The following is a 25,809-nucleotide window of genomic DNA, read 5'->3' on the forward strand; positions in this document are numbered from 1 at the left end:
ACATCATCTATGCTTTCAGCATCTCAAGTCATTCAGTGTCAAATATCACAGCATGTTAATTCTCCGTCTAGCCTACCTGTTTTAAGTGAAATAACTGTTCCAACCAGGTCAGGTAACACCCTTCTAGTCATAGAAGAATGTCATTACATGACATTTTGATACATGAGCAAAGAGCAAGAAGATGTAATTATAGGAAAATTAGATTGGGGATAACTCAAGCTTTCTTTCTTTCTTTTTTTAGATGAGGTTGCATTATCTTATCCAAGCCGGAAGTGTAGAGGCCACTCATGGCCAAATACCCCTCCTGATTGGCACAGGAGGTTGTTGTTGTGTTGTTGTTGTTGTTTGGTGGTATGTTTTGGGGATTTTTTTGTACGGGAGTTTTGACCTGCTCAGTCTCTTATGTGGGCCAGTTCTCCCCTCCTTAAGCAGCCTGGTAGCCACTGCCTTCTTTCTGGAAGCACACCATAATAAGGCTACCAGATTGCTTACACCAGGTGCAGCTCAGAACTTCCAGCCTCAGCCTCCCCAGCAGCACTGATTACAAGCATGTACCACCACACCTAGCTCAAACTTGCCACCTACCTATCTAGTCAAAGAAGAAGTCCTCACTGAGACTTCTGAAAGGAAATAGCTTTGCACTCAAACATCTTTCACCAACACCCTCCCAAAAATGCTCCCTTCCAGAACACAGATACCTTGTGATTCCATCTGTTCCAGGTCATATGTCACAGAAGTACTAATGTGTCTTATCGATGGAACGGTTCTTATGGTGGAAGTTACAGAAGCAGATGTCAGGGAAATATCCATCGTCTCCTCCATCATTCCTGGAAGGGTCACGGAAGGGTCAAAGGCTGGAGGTAATGTCTCTTCTTTTGAGTTGGCGACGGTTAAGGCTATCAATTTTAAAAAATTGTTTTTAATGTTTTTTAAGACAGGATAGTAAGCAAATTATCACAGAAAATGAAAAACATTAATGTGAACCCTTATTTCTCAAGCAAGAGCCAAAATACCAATAACCCAAAACTCAAAATAAACCATTCTTGGAAATAAGGAGAAAGGGCTTCCCTGCACTAAATCAATTCATCCATTTTTAATTAGAGGTTTTTCTTCTGGGAAAGGAAGTCATAGAATCATCACAGGATCATAGATTTAGAGCTGAAAAGGATCTGTCACAAAGATTGTTTTTCTTTTTGCCACCCAATTAATTAGTCTGTATGCTACATTCCGGGCGGCTAGAATGCTAGACCTGGAGTCAGGAAGACTCACCTTTCTGGGGGAAAAAAAAACACAAGAAAGAATAAAGCAAGTGAAAAAATATGTTTCAATCTGTATTCAGAGTCCATCAGTTCTTTATCTTGATGTAGATAGCATTTTCCTTCATGAGTCCTTTGTACTTGTCTTGGATCATTGTATTGCTGAGAAAAGCTGAAGACTCGTCTTTCTGAATTCAAATCTAGCCTCAAATGCTTACTAGCTGTGTGACCCCGGACAAGTCATTTGGCCCTGTTTGTCTCTGGTTCCTCATCTATAAAATGAGCTGATGAGGGAAATGGCAAACCACGCCAGTATCTTTGCCAAGAAAACCCAGTGGGGTCACAAAAAGTCAGATACAACTGAAAAATGAATGAACAACATGCCACATTATGAACTTATTACAACTTTGGTGGCTAAATTCCATAAGCCAACAAATACTGATTGAGCATCTACTACGGAGATGCAGTGAAGCATGGTAGATAAAGAGCTGTCCTTCTGACACATTTTGGCTGCATGACCTGGGCAAAATATTTAATCCCTCGGTGCTCTAGAGCACAGCCTAATAATACTAAGAGTTGCTGACCTATATTGGTAAAGATAATTTCCTTACCCAGAAGCACCCTATACCACTAAAATCAAAGGTCTAGTCCTGTCCTATCCTACCTTCCATATAAAAGTACCACATAAGAAAACTGAACCAAAAGTTCACCACCAAAAAAGAATGAAACTAGAAAAATATTCAGGGGTTTTCTCCAGCTCAAAATAATCCCAGTAGGTGGTCATTTCCAATTTTGAGATCTCTGAAAACACGTCAGTAAACAAAGCTAAATCTGGCAAATTAAGATAGACTTGGTAGACTGAAGAGTATGATACTGGACTTACTCTGCATACAGCTTATTTGTACATAGTTGTTTACATGTCATCTCCCACATTAGATTGAGAGCTCCTTGAGGGCAGGGCTTGTTTTTAATTTTTTTTTTTGGTGTCTCCAGTGCTTAGCCCAATGTCTGGCACATAGTACTTTAAAAGTGCTTGTCAGTTTGACGTGATTTGAATGGGCATGAGATAAACCATAGCCTAGGTTTAGCTCAGTGATTGATCCAGGCTCTTTGAGATGCCATTAAATCTAAACATTCTCTTAAAATCCCACAGATGACATCTTAGACTGACCTCTGGATATGCCAGACCATGCTAGGTATTCCAGAGAATTTCAAATCCTTTTTGCCCCCCACCTTCTTTGGCTTCTAGATATGTGTGTGTGTTGTCGTTGTTGAGTCATTTTCAGTTATGTCCATCTCTTCGTGACCCCATTTGGGGTTTTCTTGGCGAAGATACTGGAGTGGTTTGCCATTTCCTTCTCTGGCTCATTTATATGGGTACACGCATCACCACATTAAATTCCATGTCATCTCATAGAATGTACTCAGCCCATAACATTGATCCAGACTCTAACCTTAATTTTCATACCTGGAGTAACCGCCAGGGACAAAGGCACAGCAGTCGCTGAGACAGTAGATGCCAAATATTCAGACTCTCTTGGTAGCTGAGTCACAATAGAAATTACTGTGATGGGAGATGGGCTCTTATTTCTTTTCTCAGGCTCACCAGATTTTCTGCTGATCTCTGGGGTAGAATCCTGCTCTGGTGTAACGGACGATAAAGTGACTCCTTCATCTTGACTAGGCATCATCTCTTGAAGTATACTGTCTAAAAAAGAAAAGACTTAAAATTTTTATTTCAAATATTCCACTAAATCCCTGTCTCCACAAGTCAGTGTATAATAAAACATGATAAAACAAAGAGATGTTTCAGGGAAAGAAGCTGTCATAGCAGCTATAGAGATTTTTTTAAGGAAAAGAACCACCAAATAAGTTTGTCCTTTCCCCCCAGAGAGAAAAGAAATCTATAAAACCAAGTAAAAGATATGATTTATATGTGGAAACAAATTCTGAAAAACAAAAAAGAAAGGCCAAAACAAAAATCCAATTCTGGCTGACCTAAAGCTCCATTTGACAAATGTCAAAATGATCAATTAAGAGGAAACAAATTTCATATAACTTTATGACACCCCAAAATTTCCACAGGCAATATTTTCATGTGTAATTCAACTATGAGGGAAAAGAGAGCCAGTTTTTTAAAACATTTAATGCCTCACCAATAGGTGACGGTTCAATATCTATATACGTTCAGTGAGGGAAAATTGCCATATGAATACCACTAACCCACTTTGTGTTTTGCTGCACAGATCATAAGTAGACTATAAGCTGTTCAAATAAATTATTACTAAGGGTGGGGATTAAAGTATGTTTTTTGTGCCTGCTCACAAAAGGGGTCCTCAATAAATGTTGATTGACTCACATTCTAAAATTCCATTTTCAAGACAGCTTATAAACTTTTTTTTCCTCAATCCTACTTCCAGTTACAAGACATATTAGAGATGCTGGTCAATTCTAAAACTAATTAGAACAAAAATAGAAATCTTAGAAAGTTGATCAATCAGTTTAAAAATCATATTTTAAAGCATAATAGCTTTATTCAAACTTTATTGCTATGTCTATTGTCTAAGTAATCTATCTACTTTCTGGGGTTGAATGCTTTAATTTTTCAATATATAATAGCTAATTCCTTTTCTTATCAGTTCACTGCAATGCCCACTTTTTCTGCTTTTTTCCTTTCTGAGGAGCTGAAATACCTCATGTAAGCAAGAATAAAGGTTTCAAAGATTATTCCTATTTCAAGAATATACATATACATTTATTGTATATACACATATGTATATCTTTATCCAGTATGGTGTAATGAACAGGTGTTAAAGGAAGAGTCAGGCAAAACTTGAGTTTGAATTTCACCCCAGACGCTTGCTAGCTATGTAATTCTGGTCACATCTAACCACCCTTAGCCTCAGTTTCCTTATCTGTCAAATGCAAATAATAACAGTACTTAACTCGCAAAGTTGCTGTGAAAATAATAATTTAAAAAATTAATAAAAATACCTAGCATTTATATAGTGTTTTATGGATTACAAAGCACTTTACAAGTATTATATTATTTTATCTTCATAACAACTCTGGGAGGTAGGTGTTATTATTATCCCTCTCCTATGAATGAGGATTGTTGCTCAGTCATTTTTCAGTCACAGCCAACTCTTCATGACCCCATTTGGGGTTTCTTGGCAAAGATACTGGAGTGGTTTGTCATTTCCTTCTCCAGCTCATTTTACATGTGAGGAAACTGAGGCAAACAGGGTTAACTGACTTACCCACAATCACACAGATGTGTGAGGCCAGTGTCTGAGGCCAGATTTGAACTCAGGAAGATGAGTCTTCCTGACTTCAGGACTGGCACTCTATCCATTGCACCACCTAGCTGCCAATGGATGAGAAAACTGGGGTAAAATGACTAGCTCAGGGATGAGAAAATTGAGGTTAAATAACTTGTTCAGGGTCACACAGCTAGGAAGTGTCTAGGGCCAAATTTGAACCCAGGTCTTTCTGACTCTAAGTTTAGCACTCTACCCACTACACCACCTAGCTAACATCACATATATAAAGCACTTTTCTAACTTTAAAGCTCTATACCATTACCCAGAGAGAGCTAAATTTGGAGTGAGTGGCTTTGAGTTCAAATCTCAGCTTTGCTATTTGCTACCTATATGATGTCGGGTAAGTTACTATGGGACACAGTTTCCTCACCCATAAAACTAGGTGGTGGGGGAGAGGAAGACTAAATAACTTGTGATATACCTTCGCTCTCTAAATCGATGAAACAATGAAGCTTTGTATTATTATTTTCTTTTTATACGTACTTATATGTATATGAGTACATCCTCAATGATACCAAAGGACTCGAGACCAGGAACTATGGTTATATCTCTCAAAATTACTAGTACCTAGCACACTGCCCTCCATGCTATAAGAATTCACTGCATATTTATTTGATTGTTATCAGATTGGTATAAACTTATCTTATTGCAAGCTTTCTAGGGTCTTGTTTAATTTTGAATTTTTCTCATTTTTCCAAAGCATAACGTATACTTTTGTTAGCAAATAAGAGAAAAATCAAATAAAATAGCCTTTACCTAGAGTTCCAGGATGGAGCAGAAGTACAGAATTCAGTTTCAAGTCTTTAAAATGGCAGGTTACCACACATAGGTGGTTAGTAATAAACAGGAATAAGGGAACAGGAGAAAGAACTGGGTAGGGTTATGGTTACAGAAAGAGGAGTTAAAGTGTATGCTATATATTCCATTCTTCCTACTTCAGATAACTACAGAATACTTTTGGTAATTGCAGAAGAATTGAAAGTCCTGATCTTCGGCTGAAGCTGAATCTCATTTAGAGGAATAACCTTTAAAAGACAATTATGCTATTTCTGGAATCAACTAGGGAAATTGCTAATATCCTAAACCTTGTAGTCACCAAATACAGACTAGGAAAAGGAAAGTTATATTTTTCCTTCATTATCTAAATCAAATTTTAATTATACTTTTTTAAAAGTCATTTCAAACTTAAAGTTTTCTATTAAGACTGAACATTTCAATTGAATTGAAAGTGAATTGATGATCTGAATTTAAAATTCCCCATTGAAAAGGGGGAAAATGTTTGACATCTTTGAACTCTAGAGTCCTTTTTCACATCCTAAGATAAAATAAGCATCCATGTAGAACATTTCACTTTCCCTTTTTCCCCAAAATAGTAATGTGACACATTGCTCATGATAAAAGGAAAATCGACTTGGTTATTAAGTCAGAATCTCCTTTGTGTTTGCTTCTATAGCAGTGAACACCACTTGGAGAAGTTCCTTCTGTTCACACGTTTCAGAAGTGTTTGTCTCCCCAGCACATAACAAGGCCTGGCACTCACTGAGTCCTTCATAAATGTTTATTGACTGACTGATTGATAAAAGAGGCAAGACAGCAGCAGATGCTTGCCTTCATTTTGGTTTTTTTTTTCTCATTCCCATCTAACAGTCCTTGGGGGAAGCAAATTCAGAAGGCTTGTGAAATTCATATAAATAAATATTCACACCTAAAACTCCTTTATAGGCAATGTCAGGGAATTCAATGCTTTTAACTTTGTATAAAATGAAATGCTGCATTGGACAAGATTGTTTACTGTAACCTTGTCTTGACATTGTAAACAAGTTCTACACGCGAAGTTATATTCAAGAATATTTTAATAATTTCAGAGAGAGGAGGAGAGGTCCAAACTTGTGATTTCATGCACATAGAGAGTTTCTGGTACAGAAAATTCTTGAGCTGATGATACAGGTTGGCTAGTCATGCACCACTTATGGTGTTAGAAAATTCCCTGGTGGGATAGAGCTCCAGGCTTGGAGTCAGGAGGACCTGAGTTCAAATCTGACCTTGACACTTACTAGCTGTGTGACCCTGGACAAGTCACTTAACCTCAATTTTCTCACCAAAAAAAAAAGAAAAGAAAATTCCCTGGAACATCAAGGAGTAAGGGGACTTGTGTCAGAGGTATAATTTGACTCAAGACCAGACCACTATCCACTATGCCACATCTCCTCTCAATTTAATTATATTTTATGTCGTGTGTTTATTTCATTGGCATAATTTTTCTTTTCATTTAATAATCTGTATGGATAATACCTTTCAACTCTCTCTCTTTTTTTTAATAAAATCAGAGGCAAAATTGTAGGCAAAATTGTATTCTTTACCTGTTAATGTATTTCCCAGAGGGTAGTATGCTTCAGATTGAGAATCTGTGATGGGAACTGTAGTCACTGGAAAAAATAAGGCATCATACTCTCCACCATCTAGTTTAGGGTGTCTTGTATTCTGGAATAAGCTTATAGTTGTCACTTTGGTGTCTTCTTTAGGATTCATAAACTGGAAGGAACCTTGATCAGTGAAGGCAACAGATTTTTCTTCCACATGCAGCATCACTGGAGATGCCCCATGATGTGTTCTCTCTCCAACTTGTCCCAAAACGACATCTGCAAAATCTGTCAAGAGCTCCCCTCCTTTCACATCATCAATGTCTGGCTGTAGTGTTTGAGGAGCTTTGGCTTCCACGTGAATGGTCCCTGCACTACCTCTAGGCTCTGAGACACCTATTCGGCTTGCACTTGTTAATTTGGTATCATCCCAGTCCTCATTCAGGGCTGAGACAGCTGGAATACCTAAAGCTGCTGTTGGAGCACTGGCAGCCGTTGCCACACCTCCTGGCATACTGTCAGTTTCTGACTCAATGCTTGGGAAGTCTGAGGAGTCAAGCAGGTGTTCGGTGACAGTGGCCTGAGCTTGATAAGCTGTCAGCTGTGAGGGACTCTCTGTACTTGAAGTGAGGACACCAGTTCCAATCTCTGCGGTGGGATTTGTCACAGAAGAAGCCATCGTTGTACGTTCAATGGTTATTTCCGAGTTTCCAGTTCGTGGGTTAGTAGTTAACATTTCTTCAGTGTTCAACTGGGTTGTCATTGAATGTTCCAGACTGTCATCTGCCTTGCTTCCTGTCTCTAAGAATTGATCTTCCAGAGGCCTTGGAAAACCTTGCCTTGCTTCTGTGGCTTTTTCAACAGGGGGCCCGCTACTGGAACTGCTAAAAACATCAGCTTTCACATTGCTATTCAGGGAGACTACTGTAGTAACAGCTGCGGTTAACCTACTTTCAGATAAGTCTTCATTGTGTTGGGTAGGATTAAACCCTCCTTCATCTGAAGAAGCCATTGACTCGGTAGGGGTGTACACATCATCAGTGCTCTGACTACGTGTGAACACATTGCTGATTCCAGTGAGCTGCGTTTCTTCTATAATAGTGAACCCCTTATTCAATGACGTTCCAGATAGTTCTGTTAAAACTATATTTGAATCTTCTATTAGTGCCATTTGAGCTGTTTGCTTTGAAGGTCCGGGTTTTTCAAGGTCATCTATATTCTGTCTCTCAGTTTGACCTTCAATATGTGCTATCTCCCTCCTTCCCATTTTGGGGAAAGTCAGACATTGTGAGACAGATAGAAGCAGGATGTTAACGAGAGCCATGCAAATATGAAGTTCTATTGGTCTGCTCATAGTGGAAGAGAAATGTGAGTATAAGTTAGCAATGTTGGCGATTCCAGTAACTGAATCCTGTAGGAAAATAAAACATTTCAAACTGTCATTTTTTTTTCTCATGATGGATCCTTTAAATTAAATCATAAGTGAAGAAATCTATAGCATGCTCAGGGGACAGTAGATAAGATAGAGTCAATCTCCTCACTTCTGAGAAGGAGATGACCCAGTTTGTTTTCCCTGTTGAATTTTTAGGCTGATTTAATTTGATTCTCCTTGGGAAAAGATACAAGGAAGCAAAGTTGGCCAAATCAGTTAAAAAGGTCAAATTAAATGTGTGTGTGTATTCAGTAAAAGTGATATGCCCAAGACTAATGTTGCCCAGAAATTAGGCCTACTCTACAATATAATGATACGAAGTCCTTGGGTGTATAGGGACCCTCTTTATTCATCCTATTTTTGGACTTCTTAACTTCTGACTCAATTTCTTTTTAAGACCAATCAAAATTAATTTTGTTTTTTATCATTACTAATAATAAAATAAAAATGATTTTAACAAGAAAACAAAAAAAGAAAATATCAAGAATATCCATTTTAGGAGTCTTCTAAATTACTTTAGAAAATCAGGTAAATCTAATATAATAATAATGGTATTAGCCTAAACTAACCTACCAATTTAAAATTTCAAAGCACTTTACATATATTATCTCATTGGATTTCATAACTACATTCTGAGGTAGATGATAACAAATATCATCATCCCTGTTTTACATATAAGCAAACTGAGATTCAGAGAAGTTAAATAAATGACTTGCCCAAAGTCACACAGCTTATAAAAGAGTAGAGGTGAAATTTGAACCCCAGTCTTCTGACTTCAAGAGACCAGTGCTAATCCAACAACCATCATCTTTTCAGATAGACCCACAATCACTTCATGTCATAGAATAAGTCTGATAGTTGTTATATTACTTTAACTTTTATATATTAATTCTCTGTTTTATATTTGGAGATAGAGAAAAATTAATATTCTACTTACATTCTACTAGGGGAACAATATATATTCAGAAAAGCGTAAAACATACTCAAAGTAATTTCAGGGGGCTAGAGAGAGAACTAAAAACTGGGGAAGCTCAGGAAAGGTCTCATCTACCCTTGAGATGATTCTTGAAGGAAATTAGGGATTCCAAGAAGAGGAGGAAAGAGAACACAAGATATCTTCTAGGCATGGAGACAGAAGATATTCTTCCGCAGAAGAGCACAGAAAATAGGCAGTTTGGCTGGAACATAAAGGTTATAGGTAGTATGAAATCAATATGAAAAGATGGGTTAGAGACAAATTGTCAAGGATCTTAAATTCTAAACTGAAGCATTTGTATTTTAACCTAGAGGATGCTAAATCATCAAGGAAGTGACATGGTCAGACCTTGTATTTTAGGCTGCAGGAGAGAAAGGGAATAAGCATTTATTAAGTGCCAATTATGTGCTAGAAACTGTGTTAAGTACTTTACAAATATTAACATTTCATTTTTAGGAATACAATTTTGGCATCTGTGTGGAGGATAGAGAAGAGGTGGGTGTGGGGGAAAGAGAAGACAGGAAGAGTGGAGGCAGAAAGATCTTGTTAAAGAATATGATCTTCTAGTTAATTAAATTCTAAATAGAATAAATGTAAATATTTAAATATAATTCTAGTTAGTCAAAGTGTTACCACTGAAACATAATTGCCACTAAAATAGTTATACATATAACTTTGGCTGTTTTAAAAGATAATTCTGGGGCCTTGACTCCTGGGAGCCAAGATGGCAGAATAAACAGTAAATCACCTTAATTCTCTCATATTCACCTCCAAACAACCATAAAATAATGTTCCAGAACAAATCCTGGAACAGCGAAACCAGCAAAAAGACAGGGTGAAACAATCTTTGAGCCCAAGAAACTTGGAAGACCTTCAGGAAACATCGGTCTCACTCAGATAAAAGGGGAGAGCAGTCCAGGACAGGAAGCATCCCAGCAAGCCAGCAACAAGTCCCACCTCAAAAAACCAGCAGTAGATCCTGTACCCTAGTGTGGTAGAACAGGCAAACACCAAACCAAGATGCCACATGTTCCTCAGCATAGCCAGGGAGTGGGCAGACTCCAGGTCTGAGAACCACCTTATGCTTCAGTGTAGCCCCAGGCAAACAGGTAGACACCAATCCCATGGGTGCCTGAGCAAACAAGCAGTCACCACTTGCTTCAGCTTAGCCCCCAGGCAAACCGGCACCCTCCAGCTGCCAGATGGCCACAAGCTTCAGCGGAACCCCAGGGAAATGCAGAAACACCCCACTGGCCTCAGCACATGCCAGACTCCAGCACTAAGACTTCAGCTGAGCACCAGATAAGCTTCCAGACCTCTACTGCCTCCAGCAGCACCAGCCACCTCCCCACCCCACCCATCCACATAGCACCAGACATGAGGGTTCCCTGTGCGCCTAAGGGCAACGTCTGTGCAGCACCAAGTAAACAGCCAGGGCCTGCAGCCCCTGGCACAAGAAGCCTGAGACAATGCCTCTTCTACCCTAGAGCAGAGCTCAAATTTAAAAGAAAGGAAAAAGGCCGAAAAAGATGAGCAAAAAAAATGAAAAACTAATCTGGCCATAGAAAGTTATTACAGTGACAGAGAAGATCAAGACACAAACTCAGAAGAGGACAGCAATGTCAAAACACCTATGGGCAAAACCCCAGAGCAACACAGGAAGTGTTCTCAAGCCCAGAAAGAGCTCATGGAAGAGCTCAAAAAGGAGCTTAAAAATCACTTAGGAGAGGCAGAAGAAGAATTAAGAAAAGAAATTAGAGTGATGCAAGAGAATTATGAAGAGTCAGTAGCTACGGAAAAGACAACAACTGCTTAAAAAATACAATTGGCCAAATAGAAAAGAAAGTACAAAAGGTAATTGAGAAAAACTATGCCTTAAAAGTTGGAATTAGGCAAGTGGAAGCTGATGACTCTATGACACATTGAGGATCAATCAAACAAATTCAAAAGTGTAAAAAATAAGACAATTCAGCTTTATTTGCTATAGCATTTTAAGGTTTGCAAAGTGCTTTACAAATATTATTTCATTTTATCCTCACAACAACCCTGGAAGGTAGGTGCTGTTAGTTTTATTACTATTTTACGGATGAGGAAAGTGAGGTAGGTAGAGGCTAAGTGACTTGTCTAGAGTCACACAATTACGTAAGCATCTGAATCTAAATTTGAACTCAGGTCTTTCTGACTGCAGGTCCGGCACTCCATCCGCTCTGCCACATAGCTACCTCCAAGGACATCACCACTTCAACTTCAAAACTCCAAAGATCCATGATTTCATATACACATATACTCCCTTACATGATATAGCCTTTTCATGTCTTAGTAGACAGTTTAATAAACTTCTGTGACCAAAATAAAACACATTATGCACTGATCAACCTTTTGGTGTTGAATTTCTCTGAACTTTACTTCTTTGGGACTCAGTTTCCTCATCTATAAAAATGAAGGGATTGGACTATGGACACAAAGGTCTCTTCTAACCCCTTGTGTCTTTCTAATCTTGATCGACCTTGCCAGAGCTTACACTCTTCTAACATTGCCTTCTAGACCCTAGGGTCACCTTGACAGCATAACGAAATATTGGAGCAGGATTTTAGTAAATACCCATTTGCCTGTTAAAAGAGCACTCTGCTCAATAGGTAGTTAAATGAGAGTGTTAATATATTTTGCTAGCTACATCACATTTGTCTTTAATTTTAACTAAATCAAATGCCACAGCTATAGAGAGGTTATATAATAGCAAGCTATGCATTGCTCAATAAAAATATCTTTATTTTTCTCTCTGTAAGAAGATTCAAATAAGCCCCTCTTTAGATATCCATACAGGAAAGCTGAAACGTACGACTGTTACCTATTCAAAACCAAAGAACCTGGGTGGAACACAAAGTATGTCATCAGATACCTGTCTGGTTCATTCTCCTCCCATTCAGAAAGTTGCCCACCTTATATAAACACATAGTTGGCCTATTCAATTAACTCACTTGCTGATTACCTCAGAAGACAGTGAGCTATTCCGTTTGAAACTATATTTACAAAAGTCCAAAGCATAAAAATAAAATCTGAAGATTTCAATCATCTGAATATTCTAGTTTGCATAGCACAAAAACACTCGGATGCATCCACACTTCCATATTTTTAGCATTCTTGAGTCAAACTTTAGACAAATGGAATGAATTTTTCACCTTTCATCCATATGTTTTTACATCATATAGATGCACATTCACTTCAGTATGAAAAAATGTTGTGAAAGAAATAGATCATGAAGACAAAGATTTCAATGAATGCAAGCCCTTTGGCTAAAATGAAATTTTCCTGCAAGCTTTCTAATGTTTCTTCTAGACCTTGTGCTATATAGTCCTTGTGTAAATGGGATTTTATAATTTCGCTAAAGATTGTCCTTTGGTGGTTTCATGAATGCTAACCACTGCTTTTGAAACCCAATTTTAAAATACAAATAAGTGATAAGCTGCAGACAGTTATCGGTGGATTGTTACCATGTGCTCCTTTTCCCCCTAAGCAGTATTAGACCCCCTCCTTTAAAGATACAGAAAAAGACTGCCTATAAAAACATCAGAGGGTGACATATCTGTAGCTTCAGATAAATCAGTGGATGACCTTCAGACTTCATGTTTATGAGCAAAGCACAAATTTATATGGAAGCTCTGATTAGATAAGGAATATGTACCACTTTTTGAGGGACATGAAACTTGAGAATAAAAGAAATAGAAATGTTTAACTCACTGAAAACATATGCAAACCTATAGAACCATGCATAATCAAGCTTTGTAATAGTAAGCTTCTCAAAGTCCTTTTCTCTTGTTTAGAGAAAAGGTTGATCAATTAGACACCTATGTCATAGCAGTTATCTTAAAGCTGGTCTATGTTACAGTATTTCATGAGAAAATGGAACATTTCACACACCATGTTTTTGACATTCAGTTTTCTTGTAAAATCTCCCTTCAGAATATCCCTTAATTTCAGAAAAATAAAGTTTCACTAGCTATGTTATCTAGAAAATAAGTAAAATTTTCTAAAGAACAGGATTCAATAGCAACTGGTTTTTATCTTTTGAGAGCCATTCACAATACTTTAATGGTTCTGTAGTCCTATAAAAAATTTATTGACTTTCTACTACCAGCAGGAATATAAACTGTTCTGTCAAATATTATCTTTGACAATATTATGCTAACATACTCAAACAGATCTATGATCTTATCAACTTGGATGTTTCCTCCAACAATTTTGTCTTCCCAGCTTATTTAACTCTTGTTCATATTCTCCCACAAACTCCCCATAGGAGGTCCACTCAGTGTTCCAGGGGCATTCCACATTTTCTCCTAAGGTGAGAGAATATCAGTGAAACACTCAGCCTATTATCCTATTATCTCACCTTCTCATTGTATAACCAGTCCATCTTCTTTTTGCTCCCATATTTTCTCCAATGACACTCTTTATTCCAGTTTTTCTTCAAAGGGCCTGAATTTGTTGTACGCTGCAGCCAACTTACACCCACAAGTACCTCTTCATTGTTTTTTGTGGAACAATAAATTTTTAATTTATTGGAGACTGTGGTGTTCCATGTTTCATTACTATATAAGAACACTGGTAGAATATTGGTGTTAAAAAGATAGTTCTTGTTTCTGGGAGGATCTTAAGGTCATTTGCAATTTCCTGAAGGTCATCTAACCCACTGTGCTACTGTTTAAATTTGTACACAATTTAATAACTTTTTGAACTGCCAGATAGATAGATAGACAGACAGACAGACAAGCACTATACATTGCTCATCTAACTTTATAATCTGGGCAACAGGTAATCTTCATCCATTTAGTTTTTCTAGAGTAGATGATTAGGCCACATTTTTAGAGTGGTTATAAGTATCTCCTAAAAGCATCTATAATGTTCTAGGGCTTGAGAGCAAGCAGGCAGACAAGCCAGAGGTTCTCAAATTTTTTTGTGTCATTTCTCCTTTACACTCTAAGAAATAGTTGAGGACCCCAAAATGCTTTTGCTTACTGGAATGATAGCAATCAAAATTTACCATATTAAAAATTTAAACATAATTTTTAAATATTGATATATCCACTTAAAAAGCAATAAAAATCTTTTGCATGTTAACGTAAGTTCATTTTTATGAAAAATAACTCTTTCCCAAAACAAAAAAATGTAATGAAAAGAGTAGCATTGCTTTACATATTTTTGCAAACCTCTTTAATGTCTAGCCTAATAAAAGATTATTGTATTCTCATATCTGCTTCTGATTTCAATCTGTTGCAAGATATTGCTTTTGTTGAAGTATACAAAGGAAATTTGGCCTCACACAGATATATAGTTGGAAAAGGGAATTGCATTTTAATAGGTAAATTACATCTCAGTGTTATTATGAAAATAGTTTTAATCCCTATATACTCCTTAAAAGAGTAACAAGGATCCCCAGGTCCCTTGAACCATACTTTTAGAGCCACTGTATTAAGTGTTTACTATGTGCCAGGCACCATGCCAAGGGCTTGGAATACAAATGCAAGCAAAAAGAAAGATATTCCCTGTCCTTCAGGAGTTCATACTATAATGGAAAAAAGCAATACATAAAAGAGAGCTGAAAAGTGGGGAAAGGGAGAGATATCCATACAAGGCATAGTAGCAAGGTCCAGAGAGTCAGAAGTACAGGCAGCAAAGGAATGAAGTATGAGTGTTATGGATCCGTCTCCAAAAAGGAAGTCTACAAAGGAACTCACCACTGGGAGAAGGGGGCCTGCATGGTATAGGGATGTTTCAGGAGGAAAAGGTCCTAGGCACTGAGGGAAATTTCAGGATAGGAAGAAAACTAAGTCATAGTGGCAAATTCTGGAAAAGTCAGAAGCATTGCTATGAAGAGAATGAGTAAAAATCAGGCTTGATTAGATCAGAATGATATCATATACAATCAGAAGCATCTGGAGAACTTCATCATGGACTCTGCTGGATCTCTTCCATCACTGTGACAAACTTACAAAGACCTTTACTGATTTTATGGCTTCATCTGATATTTATGATCAGAAGTTTGAACATGATTATTTCTGTTTTCAGCTTTCAAGGAATCTTAAATAGTTTTGATTATGTGTAGGAGGCACCTTGTTAGAAGAGAGCTTTTAAGGGAGTATTTTGCTCTTTTGAATTAAATGCTTATTCTATCAACAGTAAGCACAGTAGGATCTTGTATTCTTTACATCTTTCAGTCAATTGTGTGATAGTAAAGATATGGTCTACTGTGGAATATCAACTGCTAAGCTTATTTATTCACTACTAATACTCTTATCAAGAATGCCCATAGACTATTTTCATTAAAATTTTATAGCTATAGAAAAGTAGGAATGTAAGTCTGTAGATGTCAATCTTGTTTATCATTTTTGAGTATTTAATTAAGTCCAAGATTTTCTCCAACCTTTTGGTATCTTCTTCTTCAAATATTTTATGAAGCAACCCCTCGATGCCATCAAAATTATAATACTTCTAGCACGTATTTCTTTTGTGTATACTTGGTCTAAACCAGCTGCTTTTCCCATTTTTGTTCCCTTCAGTACTATTTCAGCTTCCAGTATAAGCATATCCAGAACCATGACATTGGAGTTCATGCAGTGGCTTTACGGCCCTGATGGTAAAAAAAAAAAAAATTGTTCTATATGTCTTTGCAGATCTTTTACATTTCTCTGTTGTCTTCCCTCCATTTTCATCCTTCCATGCCCTTGGGGTGGCCAACTGGTTATCTTACCAATCTTTCTTTGTAGTGGTTTTAACCTCCACTGTTTAAAGAGGAAATATTTCTTATAACATTTCTTGGTAAATTTTTCCAAGAAAGTTTATATTGTAAACTAATTTTGCTTTCGGCTGTCATCTCTCTCCACCTCATAAATAAGTCTTATTATGTTTGCTGACAAAGATACTTTTGGAACACTTTTTGTCCTTTTATAGGAATTTATTAACATCAATTAAAATTCTGCATGAAATTACTAGTATATACCTGTTGTTTCTTCCATAACAAATGGAAACCCATGTTTAATTATCAATAACTTGTTTAATTAGTTCAGAATTGAGTTTTCAATTGCATACTCTTTTTCCTAATTTTTATTTTTTCTTCTAGATTTCTATTTATTTTTATCTTTGTTCTAATAAGTCAGTACTCTGACTATACACAGACAACTGATTCAGGTATACCTCCCCACATTGATAAGAAGTCCTTTTCTGCGTGTTAAATTATATCAGTTTAATATTTTGTGTTATTCAGAGCTCACCATATTCAGCAATTCTTTTCTTAATAAAAGTCTCATGATTTATGAGCATGAGGCTTCTATACAGTCTATCAGACTTTGGCCTTTTTTACTTCCTTAACCTGATCTATGTTTTCCAAGTATGAAAGTATCTGTTGACTTGATTTGGAAGATCTTAGTGCGTGTTTTATAAAAATTTTCTACCTCTTCATTCTCTGCAACAGATATTGAGGCATAAGCTGTAATTATTTTCATTGTAGTCTTTTTGAAAATACTTATCATGAGCAATGTAACACAAGATGACCAAATGTTACATGAAATGATGTTTCTTGTTGCCTTAGGACTCAAAATAAAGCTAAGTCCATCAATTTCTTAATTTTCTTCTCCGGGGAATCTATGAGCCACCCTTCCATTCAGTGGTGACTTCCTACTTCTTGTTTTATAGATAGATAGATAGATAGATAGATAGATAGATAGATAGATATAGATGTAGATGTAGATGTAGATGTAGATGTAGATGTAGATGTAGATGTAGATATAGATATAGATATAGATATAGATATAGATATAGATATAGATATAGATATAGATATAGATATAGATATAGATATAGATATAGATATAGATATAGATATAGATATAGATATAGATATAGATATAGATAGATAGATATACATATACATATATATAGCATGGTTTTAGTTCCACCAGTAAGTAGTATGTCTACTTATTGGCCAATGGATAAGGATTTCATGTTAACAGTATCAACATCTAAGTTTATACATAAAATAAAAGTTGAGAAGTCACTTTTGTGCCTTTTTCTTCCACTCTGCCACTGTCACTACAAAAAGAGTAGGGGGCCTGCACACAATTAAGGGCCATTTTGTATTTTTTCCCCTTGAGTTACATAGCCAAAGAATTTGTTGCCAAATAGTTATCCCACTGATAAAGAATCTTGGAAAGCGAACTCGGTCTTCCCAGCATGGTAAAACCTCCCATAAACTATGCTCTGCCAGCATATTCTTCAACCACCCTTGGTCACTTCTATGTTACAATGAGGCATTAGGTTAAGACTTTCTAGAAATATAGATGTAGGTATAGGAATAGTTCAAAGGCAAATGAATTACAAAAAAAAAAATTACTATCTAACCCACAACTGAATAGCTAAGCTACACAGCCCTATTAAAAAAAACTAGCCCATTTTTTAATCTCAGTTGTATTTTTCAAAATTATTCTTTTAACTAAAATTAAGTATCTAATGGCAAACCAGTATATTACATTACTATTTTATGGATACAGCTTCTATGAATTCTAAACACACTCAAATAAGGACAAGTCATGGGTTTATTTGCAGTGGGAGTCCTCTGAACTCAGAGAGCAGTAAATAAAAATTTGTCATATTTTACTCTGTGTAGTTTTTTTTAAACAATAAGAAGAAGAGGGGGCAGTTAGGTGGCGTAGTGGATAGAGCACCGGCCCTGAAGTCAGGAGTACCTGAGTTCAAATCTGGCCCCAGACCAAACACTTGACACTTACTAGCTGTGTGACCCTGGGCAAGTCACTTAACCCCAATTGCCTAAAAAAAAAAAAACAATAAGAAGAAGAATAGGTAGCATTTGTATAACACTTTAAGCAGGGGTGTGCTGATATTTAATAACTGACTGTTCGGGAAGAAAATGTACCCACAACACACTTTTAAGTTTAATCTGTATTGTTAATGTTTTCTCCATAATTGTCTTAATTCTAGACAATCAATAAATCAAGCCCTTATTTGTAACATTCACCAATTTCTGAGGTGTAAATGCTCATACTGAAAATGTAACAACTGTCTCACAAGCTAGTTCTAGCTGTCTCCAACATAGCTATGGTTTTAAAGTTTGCAAATGGCTTTACATTCATTTGGTCCTTCACAACACCCCTGCAAAGAAGATGCCACTATTATCACTCTTTTATGCATGAGGAAACTGAGGCTGAGAGAGGTTGTTATTTGCCCAGAGTCATACAGCTAGTAAGGATTTAAGGCAGTATTCTAACTCAGATCTTTCTGACTTCAAGTCCAGTGCTCTTACCACTATACCACATACCTCTAAAAAAAAAAACCTGTGGGGAAAAAAAGTAAGTTAATCTAATCTCATGTTTTTACTACCTAAAAGATACTTCTACTTGGGTATCATAACACCTCAAAAATAATAGGTCCAGAATTGAGCACTTCATCTTTTCCCACTAGCTAATTTCTCTCTTAAATCTTCCGTTTCTGTCATTGACACTACCCTATTCTCAATGATCCAGTTTTATAACATTACAATCCTGCTAGAGTCTTTTATCCCTATGTCCAGACATTCATCAAGTTCTATTGATTATGCCTTCATATTACTCGGTATTGTCCCTTTATCTTTATCTCCATTGCTACCATTATAGTCCAGGCCCAGATCACTTCATTGGATTACTAAAGCTACCTTTTCAATTAAATTTAACAAGCTGATTGATCTCTCTGCCCATAGTTTCTCCTTGCTTCAATCATACTGTATGTTCACATCACTTTAATCTTCCTGAGGCATAATTTTTGTTACATCATTTTCTTGCTCTAAATTTCTCATACCATTTCCAACTGTATTTCCATGATTCCCCAATCTAAACTACACAATCCAATAAAGCTAGCATTCTTCTCATGCTCATTCCAATATCCAAACCTTTGTTCATTTCATTCCCTACAAACTAAAATCTCATTTCAGGAAGTCTTTCCCAACCCTTCTTAATTCTAGTGCCTTCCTTCTGTTAATTATTTCATATTTATCCTGTATATAGTTTGCTTTGTATACATTTGTTTACATGTTTTCTCTCCCATCAGATTGTGGTCTCCTTGAGGGTACCTCTTTTTGTATCAGTGCTTAGCACAGTGCCTGACATAGAGTAGGCACTCTATAAATGTTCATTGATTGGTTGATTGAAATGTCCCCTCTTTCTTCCGTCAATCTTCACATTTCATATCCTACCCGCCTTTCAAGGTTTAACCAAAGAGCCATTTCCTTAAATCCTTCCCCAAATATCCTGGGCACACAGTGATTTCTCCCTCCTCCAACATATTCTAATGTCTATCTACAGAATTTTTGATCATGAATTCTATTTCATGTTTACATGTCTCATTGCCCCCAACAAGACAACAAGGTTCTAAGTAGGTAGGTACTACCTTATACTTCTATATCCCACCACAATGCCCATCAGAATTCTAGACATACAGCAGTGATGAAATAATTATTTGAGTTTGGCCTGAATATAAATAATCTTTGTAGAATGTAAAAGAAAAGAGGGTTTTTAGGGATTCATATATTTGAGATAACATTTCTAGCAATAATTGCTTCATGGATTCCTCTAAATCTAATTACATGTGCAACATCTAGCTCTCTATGAAGACAAAATGTCTTCTGAATTCATCATTCAACTGATCCAAGTTTACAATAATCTCTAAATTGGTCTTTTATCAATCTTCACCCTTTTTCACCTTTCTGCAGCATTTGACATTATTGATCACCTCCTCCTGTATGCTCTCTCTTTCCCGAGTTTTCATGACATTGGCTTCTCCTAGTTTTCCTTCTATGTCAGTTTTAATCTCCTTTGTTGAATCTCCTTCCACATCACTGCCATTAACCTTGATGTTTACCAAAGCTCTATCTGGAACCCTCTTTCCTTCTCTCTCTACACTATCTTACTTGGTGACCTCATCAGCTCCCAAGAGTTCAGTTGTCATCTCTATGCAAATAACTCTTAGAGCTCCAGGCTCACATCACAAAGTGCCAATTAAATATTTTGAAGGAGATATCCCATAGGAATGTCAAAATCAACATACTGTAAAACAGAATGTTTTTCTCCTTCTCCTCAAAACCCTACCCTCTTCCAAGCTTCCCTATTATTCTAAAAGGTATCACCATCTTCCCAGACACTCAGGTCTATGTCAGTATCATCCTTTACTCTTCTTTCTCCCATACCCACATACCAATCGGTTGCCAAATCTTGTCACTTCCACCTTCATATAATACGTCTCATAAATATGTCCCCTTCTCTTCACTCATACAGACATCACAATAGTTCAGGACCCTATCACCCCTTGTCTAGACTATTGCAATGGTCCTGCTTAGCTCTCCCCCATCTCTCCCCACTCCAATCCATTCTCCACACAGCTGTCAAAGTAATTTCCCTAAAGTAGAGGTCTGATCATGTCACCTCTCTTCTCCATATACTCCAGTGGTTCGCTATTACCTCCAGGACAGACTATAAAATCTTTCGTTTGGAATTTAAAGATCTTAAAAACCTGGCTCCTTCCTACCTTCCCAGACTTCTAATACTTTATTCTCCTTCACATAGCTAGGATCCAGCCATATTGACCTATTTGCTATTCCTCACACACAACACTCCATCTTCATCTCTGTGCCTTTGTACTGGCTGTGCCACACGGCAGGAATGTCCTTTCTCCTCTCTGCCTTTCAGACTCCTTGGTTTCGTTGAAGACAGCTCAAATGCCAACTTTTATGGAAAGCCTTCTCCAATACTTCCAACTTAGAGCCTTACTCTCTAAGGTTTCCTTACATCTCCTCTGCGTGTGTGTGTGTGTGTGTGTGTGTGTGTGTGTGTGTGTGTACACACACACAGTTATTTATATGCTGTCTCCCCCATTAGAATACAGGTTCCTTGAGAGCAAGGACTGTTTTGCTTTTGTTGTATTCCTAACACTTAACATAATACTTGGCCCATAACAAAGACTTAAGAAACACTTACTGATTGTTGATAAATTATTGATAGTAGTACTCTATTTAAATCCCTCTCCAAAGTCTTACCATAACACACAGAAGGCTAAATAATGTGACACATGAAGATAATGGAATATTTTGCATTGTAATAAACAATGAATAAGAATAGGAAGATATGAACTAATACAAACTGAAGAAAACAGGATCATGACCATTAAAATGGAAATGGAAATAACAAAAAAAAAAAGAAAGAAAGAAAGAAACTGAGTGCTGGGTAATTATAATGTTCAACTTGGCCCTAAAAAAAAAAGAAGAAAGAATGTACTTCCTGTCCTTGTTCGCAGAGATTTGGGAGGCATAGTAACACATAGGTTATATTATTTCCCCCATGTTATAGACGAGAAAACTGAGGCTGCAAGGTTAAGTGGCTTACCATGGATCACATAGCAAGGAGGTGTCTAAAGCAATATTCAATCCTAGGTCATCCTGACTCCAAATCTTGAGTTCTACCCCCTATCGGGGTGGAATATTGCCTATATTATCTGATTTATTTGTACTGATGTAATGATATGATGTATGATTTTTTTCTCCTCTCTCTTCTTAAAAAATAGTCTTTAATACATAGTATACCTCTCTTCAAGGGGGGGGAGGGAGAAGGAATACCTTGGAAATGAAGGTGATGTGAAAACAAAAGGTCAATAATTTTTTTCAAAAGAAATAATAGTGCTAATAATGATAACTTTCCAATGTGCATTTGATTTTCAATTAATCTTATTTTTGAAAAATAGATCAGACACACTGCACATAATGTTAGAATTTTTCAATGTGTTAATTTTGCTGAACTTTTTTTCCTCTTTATCACGAGGGACTGCTCTCTTGAAGGGAAGGATACTCTGGGGAATGTGCACAATGTTAAAAATGAAAGATAGTGATAAAAATAAATATGTTTTAAAAAGAAAGAAATAGATCAGACTTGTTAATGTGGCTTTCCCTGACCTTCCCAAAGCTTCAATTCTATCATAGGTGCATCAGCTTATCATTGCTCCCAAGTTTCTTTCTCAATTTCTTCTCATAGCTTGTGTACATATATGTATATATGTATATATCTACAAATTATTTATGAAAGAAAAAAGATAATATTTCCCTTATTTGCTTTTGTCTCACATCCTTTCTTCCAGTGCATGATTTCTTCTTTAATGTATGTCAACACACCTCTTTCTATCAATCAACTTCATTCTTATTTAACTCAATTTTTTAACCATTAAGTCTACCACTTCCAATACACTACTTCTCAATAAGTCACCTAAGCTTATCACCATAAACCTGGCCCTATCAACGTAGTTTTGTCTTCAGCGTTCCTGCTAGCACCCTTTAACATCTGCATCACTGGGCAAATTGACAATTGTCATTGTCCTGCTACATCATTCCAGATTCATGCTCTGGTCATCCTCTATGCAATTTAAATAAGCTGGAAAGATGTATGAACTTTTCAAAGAGCAGGTCTCTGAAAATTGGGGGAGGGGAGAATGAGGAAAGTGAAATACAAAAAGCTACTATAAAGAGGAGGTGATACTGAGTGAGAAAGAAGTTTAGGATCAAGGTTGGTTGATTTATTTGCCACTAGTGAAGTGTTCTTTTCATTTTTAAGAATTATATCTAAATTCTACATGCCAGACTTCCAGATCTCTCCTTGGAACTTAGCAATGTAGGGCAGTGAAAGAATCTTCTCAACCCTAGTTCAGTGATATAACATTCTCACACTTACAGAAAGGAGTTTGCAACATCCATGACATCAGCCAGATATGCAGTACCATTTCCCACCCCCTTTTCAATGATTCAGTGGATTTTCCATGCAAGGAAGCTCATCTATGAAATTTCAGGTCTCACATGACCTTGTTTTCTCCAATCTTGACTAATAAGCCTTTATTCCTCAATGGCACAGATATTTTCACTAACCTAACCTGTTACTTTCTTTCCCTACTCTATGGTTTTCTAACCTTACTTGGCAATTTGAATGATTAGCAGATTTTTTTTTTACTCTTTATACAAGCATACACTACTTTAAGCAAACCTAATATCAGTAATATTAGGAAGATTTTTTTTCATCTTACAAAGAAATTCACCCTAGTACTCTTTTAAATAGCAAGCTCTCCTGGTATATTTAACATAAAATCTGATGCAAAAACTGTGAATTTGCACACAACTTTTCAGGAATATATCTATTGCATAAAGCAAAATGCACCTATAACTGAAGGGGGAGGAAAGTCCTTTAACATAAGATTCTACATTTTTATCCTCAGTTCAAGTAAATAATTACATGAGGTTCTGTTATTACTTTTAGTGTGCAAGAATTACTGACTATAAGGGGCAGCTAGATGACGCAGTGGATAGAGCACCGTACCTGGAGTCAGCAGGACCTGAGTTCAAATACGGCCTCAGACACATAATACTTCCTAGCTGTGTGACTCTGGGCAAGTCACTTAACCCCAACTGCCTCACTAAAAAAAAAAAAAATTCCTGACTATAGACTAAGTGAGACCTCTTACTTCCTCATTTGTAAAAATAAAATGTAGAGAGGTCGATGGAAAATACTTACAACTAATATTTCTTCTCGGAAAAGTTTTTTTATCTAAGCCCAATAGTGTTGTTTTTTTGAGTTACAAACTAAAACTTCCAAAAATGAAAGTCCCCTTTAAATAACTACAATCCCTCCTTCCCACTCCCTTCAGCTCTGCACTGAAATTAGATACCAGGAGCAGGACACCTCATTCATATGGATGACATCCATTTTCAGGTAGGCAAACATGGCAAAGCACACAAACTCTTGACAACAATCCCACATTTCCAACTCTTGCATCTTCTTTGTCAGTTTAGTTTTCATGCCTGACACCTAGCAAGACTAAAAGAATCACCGGCCAGAGTAAGGAAACGCATTCAGCTCGTGTGCACATTGAGATGCTGTCCCTCTAACATACTCCCTGAGAACTGGGACATTCAGTTTTTCTTACTTTGCCCAACTCTAACCCTTAGTCATTTTAAAGAAATTTTAGTGACCTTTTTTAGTACAACCATCAAGCTGTGTCAATAAGAAAATAAAAATAATTTTCAAAAAACAAATATAGCGACATCCCTGATCGCAACTGTATCTTTTCAACAAAGTACAAGAAAAGATTTCCACCATCTAATAGCCCCATTTGTTCTGCTGATCTGCGGAGAGTGCTACTGGGTGAATAGTGAGTGACCATCTGACCGAAGCAAGCACTTGTCTTCTTGAACTTGTTCTTTGTTATAATACGAGGGGCTAAAAGCGAAGAGAAAGAAAAAGGCAAACAAAAGACAGGCTCGCCAGTTCCCCTAGCACAAAGGATCCTCCAGAGTGAAAGCAACGAGTCTGGCCTTTAACTGGGGAACGCCCGGGAATCCTCTGAGGCCTGCTGTCTACCTGGTTAGCTGTACCACTCCGAGTCATACATGCCAAGCGGGTGAAGACATACACCCCCCCCCCCCGCCATCAACAGCCCTCCACCCCCGCAAGAACACCACTTCTCCCAGAGAATCACCCGGCGAGCCTCGAGCCGCCAAGGACCGAATGGCTACTCAGCCACTGCCCCCCCCCAATTCCCTCAGCCACCACCCCGCACCCTAAGCATTAAATGGGGCGGGCTCGACCGCATGCAGGGACCGGTGCGCCGGAGGGGGCGGTGCCCCTGGCCCCTGCCTTACCTGAGCTCTGCGCCCTTTAGGGGGGCAGCGCGCAGAGGAAGGAAGCGGTGCCAAGGCTGCCAAGGCGAGGCATTCTATCTCGGCGCCTGCGGCGGTGGCGGCGGCCGCTGCTTTCTGCTTCTGCTGCTGCTTACTCGGCTGCCTCCACCGCTAGGACATTGGGAGGAGGGCGCCTCGGTTGGTTGCTTATTCATAAGGCCTCGTTCTCGGCTGGGGATTGGGCTGGGGGGACGATGGACCCGCCCCAGCTCCGCTGTGCCTACCGACGCAGACTGGCAAACAAGACCGCTCTGAGCTCCCCCAGCTCCCACCCTCTCCCCCCCACCACTTTCTCGCCTCCTCCCCCCACCCTACCCCAATCCCAAGAGAAGAGCGGTGGCTAGGCGGATCCTGTAGAGCCTCATCCTCTCCATTCCCTCCTTTCAAGGTCCACTAGCTTCAGGTACCTCCCAGATCTTCCTGTTACCCTCAGACTTCTGCAGCGTTTCTGCACACCCGCACTAGGTCCTACTTACCTGCGGGGAAGAAAAACATAGTACTAGTATGAAGGTCCGCAATTTCTCCGGTTTTTCCCGGCCCTAGAGCGAGGTCTTCAAGTCAACAGCGTTTCACTTTCAGGCATTAAGTGTGCGCTATTCTCCCAAACACCTCTGCAGACTCTAAGGTGATCCTGGGTATATTTGTTCCTAAATGCTCTCACTTACCTCCAAAGCCAGAAGAAGGTTGGGGTGGATGACCGAGCTTGGACCTCCCAAG

The 25,809-nt window shown here is 37.8% G+C and overlaps 1 protein-coding gene across 2 annotated transcripts in view; it reads right to left on the minus strand.

Moving 5' to 3' along the window:
• Nucleotides 1–25,313, minus strand: part of ARMH4 (armadillo like helical domain containing 4) — a 123,049-nt gene extending 97,736 nt beyond the window's left edge. The window contains exons 1-4 of one of the 2 annotated variants that reach the window (XM_020986461.2): nt 25,054–25,313; nt 6,940–8,350; nt 2,863–2,964; nt 699–896 (exon numbers count right to left, since the gene is read on the minus strand). In XM_020986461.2, the coding sequence (XP_020842120.1) occupies nt 699–896; nt 2,863–2,964; nt 6,940–8,293 (1,654 nt within the window). In that variant the 5' untranslated portion in view covers nt 8,294–8,350; nt 25,054–25,313. Of the gene's footprint in view, nt 1–698; nt 897–2,724; nt 2,965–6,939; nt 8,351–25,053 lie in introns of both variants that reach the window. The other variant, XM_020986460.2, reaches the window with a different exon arrangement.
• Between the last annotated feature and the right edge of the window lie 496 nt (nt 25,314–25,809).

The sequence above is a fragment of the Phascolarctos cinereus genome, unplaced genomic scaffold (assembly GCF_003287225.1).
Source record: "Phascolarctos cinereus isolate Bilbo 61053 unplaced genomic scaffold, phaCin_HiC Scaffold_3;HRSCAF=262, whole genome shotgun sequence".
NCBI classification, from domain to species: domain Eukaryota; kingdom Metazoa; phylum Chordata; class Mammalia; order Diprotodontia; family Phascolarctidae; genus Phascolarctos; species Phascolarctos cinereus.